Here is a 12,914-nt window from a genome sequence, read left to right on the forward strand (position 1 = left end):
AACGGAGAAGGAAAACGGAAACGGAGTGAAGGAAGGAAAGGCACCGGGACGGCCTCTTCCCGGAGCGCTCCAGACCGGGGATGGGGCGGCCGAACCCCTCCTCCCCGGGTCCGTCACCTGTCGCGACGGGGAGCCCCGCCCTGCCCCCGCGGGCCTCGCCCTCCTGCTCGCGTCTCGCCTCTCTAGCCCACAGCCAGCTGGTCTCGGTCTCCCCGCGGAGCTCAGGCTACAGAAGAAAACGATCTGGGTTCGCGCGGCCGCAGGGGCCCGGGGCGCGTGCGCAGAGGCGGTGCTGGAGCGTGGCCGTGCTCAGGGGCGGGGCGTGAGGGCGAGGGGTGTGCAGGGATGCTCAGGGGCGCGGAGGCGGTGCCCACGTGCGCCTGCGCGGGGGCGTGGCGGTGCGCTGCGGTGCGCTGCTCTGCGCGGGGGCGCATGCGCCGTCCTGTGGCGCCGCAGTTAGGCCGCGGGGGGAGACCATGGCAGCCACCTTCTTCGGGGAGGTGGTGAAGGCGCCGTGCCGAGCCGGGACGGAGGACGAGGAGGAGGAAGAGGAGGAGAGGAGGGAGACGCCGGAGGACAGGGAGGTCCGGCGGCAGCTGGCGGGGAAGAGGTAAGGTCCTGGGCGCGGGGAGCCGGCGGCGCGCTCGGGCCTGCGGCGGCGGGGGGTCCGCGGGCCCCCGAGCGGAGGAGCGGGGCGGGTGCGCGGGGCCCCGGCGCTGGTCCTCGTGCGCGGCCCCGCTCCGCCGCGGGCCTCGGCGGGGGCTCGCGGTGGCCTGCTGCGGTGTCGGTGAAATGGGTTCAGGTATATTCTTTGGAGGAACTGCCTCCACGGCTTCCTTCAGCGGTGGTCGAGGTGGTTTCTGCGGACATGTGGCCTCCAGGGCTGCAGTGCTGTCCTCGTGCCCCGCACCTGTCGGGTATTTGGTTCAGGGACATGAGACAACGCGCTTAAAACGTTTTATTCTCCGCCCCGCACTTCAGTTAGCGTTATGTGTCAGTAGCAGATGGATATGTCTTTTATGAAGAGTATTATTTCCAGACACACAAAAATTGGAGAAAATAGTAAACTGACGCGTCACCCCCACCCAATCATGTAAACTCAACAGTTATGAAGATTTTGCCACAATTGTTTTATCTCCCACCACCCCTGAGTGAGTCCCAGTCACCGTGGCCTCGCACCTCTACATTTTCCTGAATGCATCTCAGATGATATAGGCGTTTTCTTACATATGCTATTCTCACTCCTAACAAAATTAATAATTTTTTGATACTGTCAAATAGCCAGTCCATGATCAGATTTATCTGAATTTGTCCATGATCAGATTTATCAGATTTGTGTGAAATGTGACGTTTTGCGGTGGGTTTGTGTAAATCAGAATCCTAACACGGTCCCTCGCGTTACATTTAGACGTCTTGTCTCTTGAGCTTCCTGTCGTTTAGAGCAGCCTCCCCTCCTTTTCACCCCTGCGAAGAGACCGGTTGTCCTGCAGGATGTCCCACACTCTGGATTTGTCTGACTGTTTCCTCCTGGTGTCATGTGATGTGTGTCCATCACCCGCAGTTCCTGTGAATGGAAGTTCCTTCTAGAGGCTTGGTCAGATTCAGGTTCAATATTTTGCTGGGCAAGAATGCTTTGAAGGTGATGCTTGCTGTTTCTTGTTGCGCACTATGCGCAATTGTCCCGCCTTTAGGGACGCTAACAGCCTGATCTCTGCTGTAGAGTTCTCCGTGAGCTTTGCATCCAGTGGTTTTATCTGTTAGTTATCATTGCCTGAGTCTATTGTTTCCTTAGCATTATCATTATGTTCTTTATAAAATTATAGTTTGCATTTTACTTGTTACAGAATCATATTGTCCTTTTTATTGTAATATGGTACCAATTATGTTTAAGTTGCTTTAGTTTCATCTTTTGTTTCTTGTGTTAGGGAGGTGCGGCTCCTTCGAAGACAAACAAAAACATCTTTGGAAGTTTCTCTGCTAGAAAAATATCCTTGCTCCAAGTTTATAATTGCTATAGGAAATAATGCAGTAGGTAAGTGGAAATGCTGATGGCTAGACCTTTTGTTGAAAGAACAAAATCTGAAGTTACTTATTTCTTTCCGTGATACAAGATTTCAGATGTCTTGCTTTTTAAGAAAAAGTCATAGCAGAGTAACTTTGAGTAAAAATCTCTCCTTGCCCCTGTGGCACTGTCTTTTTGATAAACTTAAAAAGTAAGATTTAAAGAACATGTTCTTGGCTTAAGGAACTTACAAACTCGAGGAACTGTTTCTAGTGTGTTGGGGTATCCAGATTTACTTAGGCTCCTGGGCCTGTTTTGACCGGACTTGGAGGGGCAGAGGTGGCATGTGTACACGCCCCCCATGTAGCTGTGGTCTTTAAATGTTTTTGAGGTAACAGACTCCTTTTGAGAACCTAATGAGAACTCTAAAATAATAATAATTGCTAACATTTTTGAGCACTTAAGTTCTAAGATCTTTATGTATATGAATCCATTTGATAGGTTCTAGTTAGAACAGTGTAGAGTTCAGCTAGAACAATGTACACGTGCAAATACACCCCCAGACCTATATAATTTTAGGCGGTTCACAGGCTCTGAGGAGAGCATTCGGGAATTCTAGTTAAGATCCCTTGCCCTCTAAGGTACCCCTGCGTCTCGTAGAACATAGAAAGTACTTGGTAAATAACTACTTGGTAAATAAATAATAAAGTTCTACTGGCCTAAAGTTTTTTTCAGAAGCGTGTTATGCTGTGAGAGTATGGTAAAGTCTGTCAGTAAACCTGTCTTCTCAATTCTTGGCTCCAGTACTGTCTGTCCTCAGGGTGTGGCCTTTAACTTCTTGAGGGCTTTAGTTTCCTTTTCTGCAACATAGTGGTCTAAGGTCGATGGTCTTGAATGGCTCTTTCAGCTCTAAAATTCTAGAGTAACTTGAACTTATTTTTTATTGAATAGAAATTGCAACTTGCAAAACCAAACACTAACTTATGTGAATTGTTTTTTACAGCATTTTTGTCATCATTTGTTATGAATTCAGGAGTCTGGGAAGAAGTTGGTTGTGCTAAACTCTGGAATGAATGGTGTAGAACAACGGACACTACACATCTGTCTCCCACAGAGGCTTTTTGTGTGTTTTATCATCTAAAATCGAATCCCTCGGTATGTGGGTCTTAACTTGTATGTTTAAGAAGTAGTTATTTAGGCATGATTTACATAGTGGTCATCTGAATTCCACGTTCCTTAACATCTGTTTTGGGGCTGGGGAATTCTGCTTGCAGGCACCGCTTTTTTGTTTATGTACATGTTAATGTGGCATATACGGTGTCTTGGTAAAGTTCTTAGGAAATTCTGAAGTAACTTTGTTAGAAACAAACCATAAACATTAGATATTTAAACCGTGCCTTCATTCAACAAATTATTTTAGCTGGCAACTCTAAATGTGCAAAAATGTGTTCACTCCGTGAAAGAGGGAGTTCTCCTTTGTTGCTGTATGCCCCGTCTTTAGCCGATGCCTGGTACATGCTAGAAGCTCAGTCAATGTTTGTTGAACAAGTAGGAAGCTGTATGCATTCTAAATACAGGTCTGTTGACAGTGAGCTTTCGTCCTAACCTGATATGTCCTGATTTTTTTTTTTTGGTGAGGAAGATCAGCCCTGAGCTAACATCTGTTCCCAATCCTCCTCTTTGCTGAGGAAGATTGGCCCTGGGCTAACATCCGTGCCCATCTTCCTCTGCTGTATATGTGGGACGCCTGCCACAGTATGGCCTGATAAGCGGTGTGAAGGTCCACACCCAGGATCCAAACCGATGACTCCTGGCTGCCGAAGCGGAGCGCGAGAACTTAACACTATGCCACCAGGCCGGCCCTGTCCTGATTTTTTAAGTCATAAAAGACATTCAGTAGCTGATGCTGAGTGATTTCATTGGATTGGGTTCGTCCTAATCGTAATCTTGGGTCCATTCAGAGAACACAGTGTACTGAGCAATTTGGGAGAGAAGTCAGTCAGGTGAGGTGGCCAAGCAGGTGATGTGTGTCTCCCTTTCTGCCTCTCTGAGAGATGACCATTCCACAACTGCTGACCACCTGAGCAGAGACCGGGGGAGGGGTTCAAACGATGGAAGAAGTCAGTAATTCCATATTACAGTGTTGCTTGTTTCAAAAGGCAAGGACCAAGTGTTAGTCTTGAAAATTGTAAAATTTGGTTTTGTAATACTTACAGTTTGTTTCTATAACATGTAATCCAAAGTTACTTAAGTTTACCTGAGGATTTTTATAAATATCCAGTATTTATAGGAAATTAATAATAAGGAAAGTAAGCATGTTCTTTATCTAATCCTTAGGGGAAAGGTTTCACTTTAGAATAGATTGTGAAGGTCAAGTAGAAGTTTCTGTTATTGCATCTAGTTGTACTATTTATTGGTTAGATATTTCTTGATTATTCAGAACCTACACGTGTAGCTATTTATTTATCTAGTCTTTTTCTCCCCTATCCTTGGGCCCCTTTTTTCCCTCCTGTGCGTCCTTTGTGTAAGTAAGTGTTAGCATTTCTGGCAATATTTTTTTTTTTTTTTTGGTGAGGAAGATTTGCCCCGAGCTAACATCCCCTGACAATCTTCCTCTTTTTTTTTTTTTGCTTGAGGAAGGCTCGTCCTGAGCTAACATCCGTGCCAGTCTTCCTCTACTTTGTATGTGGAATGCCTCCACAGCATGGCTGAGGGGTAGGTCTGCACCCGTGATCCAAACCCACGAACCTGGGCTACTGAAGTGGAGTGTGCGGAACTTTAACCGCTCAGCCATGGGGCCGGCCCCCTCTGGCAATATTTTAATAGAAGACCTTGTTGATTTCTATGGATAATATCATTCCATAAGCATTAATAATTAGGAATCGCATCTTTCTATGGCATTGTGGCATTGCAAATTATTTCACTTTGAGCATATGGAATTTGGTTTCTAAAACGATACCGTCTTCACAGGCATCAGCATGTTTTACGATATCAGTAGGCTGAGATGCTGTCAGGCTGCTGTCGGTTACTCTTGATAGCACCCGGTGTTTACATAATGCTTACCTTTTACAGAGTATGTATTTTCAGTTGGTCTTCACGCTGTGTGACCCCCAGAAGGGCAGCAGGACTGGTGTCATCCCTGTTTTATAAAGGGGGTCGTGGTAGTCTTGACTGGGAGTAGACCTCAGTATTGCACATGCCAGCTCTCCTGGTTGCTCTGTCAGTGTGCACTTTTTTCTGATATTTACCACCAATAGTAGCTTGATTCTTAAAACAATTTTTTTTTTATGTGGAAGATTAGCCCTGACCTAACATCCGATGCCAATCCTCCTCGTTTTGCTGAGGAAGATTGGCCCTGGGCTAAAACAGCCATGCCCATCTTCCTCTACTTTATATGGGACACCGCCACAGCATGGCTTGACAAGCGGTACATCGGTCTGTGTCCAGGATCTGAACCTGTGAACCCTGGGCCACTGAAGCAGAGTGCGCGAACTTAACTGCTGTGCCACCAGGCTGGCCCCCTTAAATTTTAAATTTTAAAGAAAATAAATAAGCCAATAGCAAATTCAGGAACTCAAGTGTTATCTAAGTGTTATATTAGGATCCACGTGAATGTATATGGTGACAATTTGGGGTGTATATAAAATTTATTTGACCTAACAGCAAACTTGGAATGTGATTTTCAGGTTTTCCTCTGTCAGTGCAGTTGCTACGTTGCTGAGGATCAGCAGTATCAATGGCTGGAAAAGGTAAGAGAGACATGAGGACCAGACACAGGTTAGACCACGAGTTGCCACTTTTTAAGGGGTCAGTATCTTTACACTTAAACCTATGTAGTCAAATATTGAAGTGGGGGAAGTATTCGTTTTTTCTTAAAAATATTGTAGGAATTTGTTATAGAGAATAAAGAAAAACAGAACTCATTTAGCAAATGTAATCAGCAGTGTGCTAAAGTTTGTAGGTCGTAGAAGTATGAAACATAGTTGGATTCTTCCCATTCACCTTATTTTTTTTTGAAAGAAAAATAAGCTAACTGCGTGGAAGAGAACAGGGTCAGAGCTGAGGGTGAGAAATAGCCGTGCCAACAATGCAGGCTGGAAATGCGTGGGGATGGGAGGCAGGAGCAAGGGTGCATTGGAGTCAGGCATTGGGTTCTCAGCTGCCACCACTCCAGACTCCAGAATACTACATCCATTTTCTTAGCATTAGGATGAATCAATTAAGGCCTCATTTTGTGGGAAAATTGTGTATATAATGTGTGCCGAGTAAAACAAATTTTTCAGTGAAGAATTTAACTTAACTAGAAATTGTAGAGAATAATCATGATTTTGGCAGTTGTGTTATTATTTTTAAATGAAGTAGGCCTTTTATATACATCTTAGCAACATTTCAGCTTAAACCTCAGTATATTTTTATATAGCTGTTAGACTTAAATTCATTAGAAATAAATTTGGTGTGCATCCGTTTTAAACCAGCTTGGTGTACTTAGGAACATTTATTAAAAGTTATTAAATGCATTTTATTAAATGAGCAGTTGTTTAAGAATGTCTGTGAACCTTCTGATAATTGTATACATGATTTTATGTTGCATACCTATGTGTATTTTTCTAGGGAGAGAGTCCATAGCTTTCATCAGATCTCATTTGTATTTGTATTTTTAATTTATGTAGGATGACTGTTATGTCAAAAATATTTTATTATTTTTGTACTATGGAACAAATTTTCTCTTCCAGACTTGAAAAAATGTATAGTTATGCATTTCCAAAACAAAATTTTTAATCAGTACTTTTTCCCTGGGAACGGTCTTTGGGTCCCTCTGCTGTTTGGTTCCTGTCAGCCGCATACTCCTGATGATCACACACAATCTAACAGAGCTGTCAAGTGTTGTGGATTCAGACTTACAAGTATTATAGGGAGGATGATGTTAGGCCTTGTGAGTAATGTTATATCTCTTAAGTGGGATGTACCTGCTAACAAATGTATATGATGTTAACCTTTTTGTGTTCATTTACAAAGCTGTGATATAATGAAATTAGTTTTAGAAATCATTTATGGCACATAATATAAAATCTTCAATTCTATTATTATTTGAAGTAGTCATTATCTTCATAACGTTTTCAAACAGTGTGCAGTGACCTAAAATCTGCTCTTTTTTCTTTAAAAAATATCTGCTTTCTTTGTTTACATCACCATAGGTTTTAAAAGCTGGAAGGGTCCTTGGAAATCCATGAAATACAAACTTAGGAGGACATTGAGGTCTAGAGTGATTGAGACTTGCCTACAATCAAAGTAACTTAAAAGTGAATTTAAGAATCATTTGCACTGATATGATACTATTATGAATGTAGCTTGCAAGTAGCATTCTTAGAAACATCTTTGTTGGGCCGGCCCCGTGGCTTGGCGGTTGGGTGCGCGCGCTCTGCTACTGGCGGCCCAGGTTCGGATCCCGGGCGTGCACCGACGCACTGCTTCTCCGGCCATGCTGAGGCCACGTCCCACATACAGCAACTAGAAGGATGTGCAACTATGACATACAACTATCTACTGGGGCTTTGGGGAAAAAAAAGGAGGAGGATTGGCAGTGGATGTTAGCTCAGAGCCGGTCTTCCTCAGCAAAAAGAGGAGGATTAGCATGGATGTTAGCTCAGGGCTGATCTTCCTCACAAAAAAAAAAAAGAAACATCTTTGTTAAAGTGTTCTTGAACACATCAGTACACGCATTAGAGAAAGGGGATCACTTCCATTTGCTGATACAACACTAGTCTGAATGTAGCTTGCAAGTAGTGTTCTTAGAAATATCTGTAGTAGGGCCGGCTCCGTGGCTTAGCGGTTAAGTGCGCGCGCTCTGATGCTGGCGGCCCGGGTTCGGATCCCGGGGGCGCCCCGAGGCACCGCTTCTTCGTCCAACGTGAGGCCGAGTCCCACGTACAGCAACTAGAAGGATGTGAAACTATGACATACAACTATCTACTGGGGCTTTGGGGGGAAAAAACTGAATAAATAAAATCTTTAAAAAAAAAAAAAAAAAGAAATATCTGTAGTAGAAGAGATCTTAATCACTATATCCACTAAAGAATGAGTGTCACTTCCATTCATTAGTACAACACTGTTCTCAGTACTGCTTGCAAGTGGTTCTTAGAAACTTCTTTATAACAGGTGTTCTTAAACACTTCACTACATGCATTACAGAATAGGAATTACTTTCATTCACTGATACAACACTGGTCTGAACACAGCTCGTGAGAAGCGCTTTTAGAAACAAACAAATCATTTGCAGGCATCATTGGCAGGTGGGAGAGGGAGTGAACGTGACTACTGGCAGGTGATCATAGCTGAGCGACTCATTTACTGTGGATGACGTTCCTGGCTGTTATAATGGCTGCCCTGGCCAGCTTTGTTCCTGATGTTGTTTACTCCAGATCTCAGCTCTCTTGGGTAGGTAGTGCTGTGCTTAGTTCCTGACTTAGAGAAGGTCACCCAACTAGAAAGGGACAGAACCAAGATCAGATCCAGGTGACGGGACAGCAAAGCATATGTTCTCTTTTTCTGTGGACAATTCCATCCCTGCAAGGCATAATATTACTGTGAATGGTGTTAGATAAAAACTAGAGGAATGTTTCTATTCCGTAACAAAACGATATATATATTTTAATTGGAAATCAATTTTGTGTTAGGTTTTTGGCTCTTGTCCAAGGAAGAATATGCAAGTAACTATTCTCACATGTCGACATGTTACTGACTATAAAACTTCAGAATCTACTAGCAGCCTTCATTCTCCTTTCCTGAAAGCCCTAAAAACACAGAATTTCAAAGAGCCTCCATGCTGTTCACTGCTAGAACAACCGAATATCGTACATGATCTTCCCGCAGCAGGTGGTATTAAAATTCATAGCATTTACATTATATCTTGTTAGTGCTTTATTGATAGTTATTACTCAACTATTAGAGATCTTTTTGAGGTAGTTAGTTAATGATGATTGATACCAATGTACTGCTGTTAATCCTCGGTATCTATAGTTGCTAGTACATGATATTTGGTTTGTGTTTTAAAGTTCTCCAGAAACAGTTATGTGAGAGCAGCTCAGGTTCTTCACTGCTGTGCTTCAGAGTTGCTCGTTTTTTGGTCTTTGAACTCATCGTTCAAGCCAGTGTTAGATGTAAATTGTTGGTGTATGAAAGGTTGGTAAAGTATGTTTTTATTAAATCAGAATAGAAGTTTCAGATATTGAATCTTGGTAGTTGCCTTAATGTTTTATTTTTTATTCTCGTTACTAATTATACTCTAGCATCGTATCAAAATCAGATTGTCATTTACATGTGGTAGTTAATATGTTATATAATTAATTGTTATTTTTTTAATAAATAAAAGGGTTTTTTCCTTTAAATGTTGTTTACTAGAATAAGTGGCTAAATATTTTACATTATGCATTATATATTTATTATTTACATTTAATTTATTATATTCAGGAAAATTTTAATCTTGTAGCTGCTTAAGATGTGTCTTGGCAGTAGGTTTAGGAAATGCAAAATAAACATAATATTTGCAAAAACAAGAGATTACTTAGGAAAATAAATTCGCTTTGAAAGAAAATATGCATTATAAATGGTTCAAAATGGCAGTAAATGCTCTGATTAAAAGAGGCAGCAGAGGCAACTGTTTTTAAAAGCAACCTTTATTATTTAGGCATGTTTAATTTAAAAAGCATATAATAGAAAACTTAAATTTTTTCTTGTGTATTCATAGTTATGAGTTACTGTCAAGTATGGAAAATCCCTGCAGTTCTGTACTTGTGTTATACTGATGTGATGAAATTAGACCTAATTACAGTGGAAGCTTTTAAGCCTCTACTTTCTTCCAGAAGCCTGAAAGGTTTGGTTAAGGTAAGGTTTTAACTCATTGACTTCCTAGCTGAGTTATAATAATGAACTTAATAACAAACGTAAATGTGTGGTAGCAATTTAAAACCAAGCAACACTGAGAGATCCTTTTTCTCAAAATGAAGCCTCCTAGTCTGGCAGTTTGAATTTGATTGTCACCCTTCTTTCTAGATATACTTCTGTAACTTGAGGAATGTTTTATTCATGATAGATCAATGTAATGCATTTAAATCCTGGATGTCTCTGTAGAAAGATGGCTTTCCTGTTCAAGAAGTTTCTGTAACTGATTAATATGGAAAGTTGTAATTTTTGGGAAGGCATTTTTGAGCACAGTATGGGTCATATTATCATAACATTTATTCACTTAATTTTACATGAAACTGGATATGTGAAGATGGGATGAACCTGTTCCCTGCTTTCTGTGTATCTATGGGCTCTTTCCCCAGAAAAGTGCATGTGGGAACATGTACATACAACGTCCTGCCTCTGCCTTCAGGTGTTTAGGAACTCCACTCCTTTCCTTAGAGATTTGCTGAAGGTCCAGGACTCCCGGTTTGAGAACTTCTTCCTTAAAGGGAAGAGGTTCTAACAACATTATTCCGCAGCCCTGTTTTATTGTAGAATGGCCATTAGTGTTAAGACGACTTTTCCGATAAGTTCTGTTGGAGTTAGCTCGTTTCACAAGTCTCACAAATTAGTTTGCTTGCTAGATTGTCAGCTCCATGGAGACGGACCACGTTTTTCCATTTTGGTATCCCCAGTTCATCACGTACCTGGCATGTAGAAGATCCTCAACCATTTGTTGAATTAATAAGAGTAAAACTGTAAAACTCTAATTTAGTGTAATTCAGGTATGTCTTTTCAGATTAGCTAGAGTCACAGATAATCTTTCTGACAAATTGAATTATTTTATATTTAGCATCTCTTTCCAAGTATATACGGGTAGTTCTGTTTGCTTCTGCAGTTGACTGGTTGGCTCGTCCCACTTCATTGAGAACGGGGCCGGGCTCTGTTCACAGGGGTAGCATGGCGTTGAGTGCACAGGCGCTCCAGGAACACTGGGACTTGTCCTGAGAATTGTAAGTCGTATGTCAGATTGAGTTCGTCAACTTCCAGCTTTTAAGAATGTTCTTTGAAGCGGCAATTTTAAATACATTTTTTTAACTTTTTCATTTCTTGCTTTAAACAGTGATTTGTGGGAGGGTGAAGTGGCTGTTTGAGAGGTGCTGTCTTTTTAGTGATTGTATACTATAGTCGTCCTGAGTTAGTTTATAGTTGCTGTCCATGTAAAAGTGGTATTTGGTCAATGAAACGGAATTCTGTTGAGTGCCTGCTGCGTGGAGCCCTCTGGAGCCATGTTAGTGCCGCAGCCTGCAGGTGGTATGAGTGATTGTCATGCCAGGCCATCGGAGAAGAGCACAGTTGTGTCCCAGCCGAGGGGGCGAGGTTAATCTGGGGAAAGGCTCCACAGGGAAAGGGGCACTTCAGCTGGGTTTGAAAGATGGATGAATCCTCGTGGCTAGAAATGTGCAGAGAGAAGCAGCGTTAGCACAGAAGTGGGCAAGTTCAGGTGCATTTGAGGAGAATGGTGGTGTGTGTGGTATTGGGGTGCAGAGGGAAGTGAGCTCATGTGGGAGAGAGAGGCCAAACTAGAGTGTTATGTCCGTCTAAAGGCTTCAGACTGTCTTCGGAGGCCGTGAGGTACCTCAGAGCGTTTTGGGCAAGGGGGGTGACGTGCATAAATGTTTTGCCTGCTGAAAGAAGAGGTGGCAGGGCCTGTTCCATGTGGCGCCGTTCTCCTTCATGTTTTGAGAGTGTAGGGACTGGGATGTGGAGGTTGCTTCTCACTGAGTTCTCACTCTCACTGTGTTAACTTTTTTCTCTCCTTCCAGAATATTCCCCAGAGCACAGAGATACTGAAGAAATTGATGACAACAAATGAGATTCAGAGTAACATTTACACATGATTCCAGAGATTGTTTTGTAAAGTGTATTACCCATCCATTCCTTTAGGGGGAGCAATGTGCACTGTTTTGTAGGTTCCTTTTTTTTTCAGGGGGTATTTTCTGGGTGTTAAAAAGAGAATAAACTTACTTTAATTCATTGTATTTTTAGTTCCTTTTTTATGGTGGTATTGTTAACAACTGAAATAAGCCAGATGTTTTTCTTTATCCACTAGGTGGGAGTATTATTTTGTTTGAATATTTTAAGGTAATATAGTTAAATTTTTAAAAAGCTACAGATAACAGGTTTTATTAATATGGCAAAGTATGTTTATTTTGATATAAAAATTCTATATAATATCTGAAAGTTGATGATCTGTTGGTGATTCTTAAAATGTGGGAAGTTTCTGCTTTATGATCTTTCAGTTTGTTGTGTGGATAAAAATTGATAAGGTAACAAAGTTATATATTTGCTCAAAATGAAAGAAAAAGAAATTTTTTATTTCATTGCTGTTCAGTAATATCTGACAGCCTCTTCCTTCAGACTTTTCTGGGCTATTTTGCAAAGTTAACTGTATTGCTTTCACCAGCTCTACTGTGAAAGAATGTTATCATTGGAATGTGACTTGAATCATGAACTCCAGGTAGCCACACGACTTCACAGAACCACAAATTAAACTGCATTAATGAAAATAAACTTTAAAATGGTGGAGTTGAGAAATGCTTCTTATCTCTTCCTTCTTTTTCTTCCTTTTTAGTTATTTAGTCATTTATATAGTGTAGATTTAGACAACTTACCCATGTATATCTTCTAGATTGAGTTTATCATTCTTGGTTGTGGTTAGGAGTGGGGTGGGGAGACGCTCTGTTTGCCAACTCCGTCTTGAGTTAGCTTGGTTTCCTCTGAGTGACCAAGTGCTGGAAGTCTTCTGCGTGGCGCCTGTGAACGTGCCCTGATGATGGAAGCGGAAGCATTTTCCTTGTTGCAAAAATGTATGCATCCATTCAGAAATGTGTTTGCAGAGCCCTGAGGTGAGGTTGGGGTCTGATCCCATCTGGAGGGTTAGTGTGGAACGAAGGAAGAGCGATCT

The 12,914-nt window shown here is 41.9% G+C and overlaps 1 protein-coding gene across 1 annotated transcript; it reads left to right on the plus strand.

Annotated features, from left to right (window-relative positions):
• The first annotated feature begins 448 nt into the window (after positions 1-448).
• Positions 449-11,988, plus strand: PSMG1 (proteasome assembly chaperone 1). The gene is made up of 7 exons (XM_004429610.3): positions 449-610; positions 1,926-2,032; positions 3,006-3,157; positions 5,689-5,751; positions 8,677-8,875; positions 9,747-9,883; positions 11,773-11,988. Exons 1-7 carry the CDS (start codon positions 477-479, stop codon positions 11,845-11,847), a joined length of 867 nt encoding a protein of 288 aa, XP_004429667.1. The 5' UTR covers positions 449-476; the 3' UTR covers positions 11,848-11,988.
• The last annotated feature ends 926 nt before the right edge of the window (positions 11,989-12,914 follow it).

Source organism: Ceratotherium simum, chromosome 27, assembly GCF_057802395.1.
Source record: "Ceratotherium simum simum isolate JZ-2026a chromosome 27, ASM5780239v1, whole genome shotgun sequence".
Lineage (NCBI taxonomy): Eukaryota > Metazoa > Chordata > Mammalia > Perissodactyla > Rhinocerotidae > Ceratotherium > Ceratotherium simum.

Coding starts and splice junctions, on each gene's coding strand:
- PSMG1 (XM_004429610.3), top strand. CDS start 477: ATGGCAGCCACCTTCTTCGGGGAGGTGGTGAAGGCGCCGTGCCGAGCC. Junction 2,033..3,005: donor TATAGGAAATAATGCAGTAG/GTAAGTGGAAAT, acceptor TGTTTTTTACAG/CATTTTTGTCATCATTTGTT. Junction 3,158..5,688: donor ATCTAAAATCGAATCCCTCG/GTATGTGGGTCT, acceptor TGTGATTTTCAG/GTTTTCCTCTGTCAGTGCAG.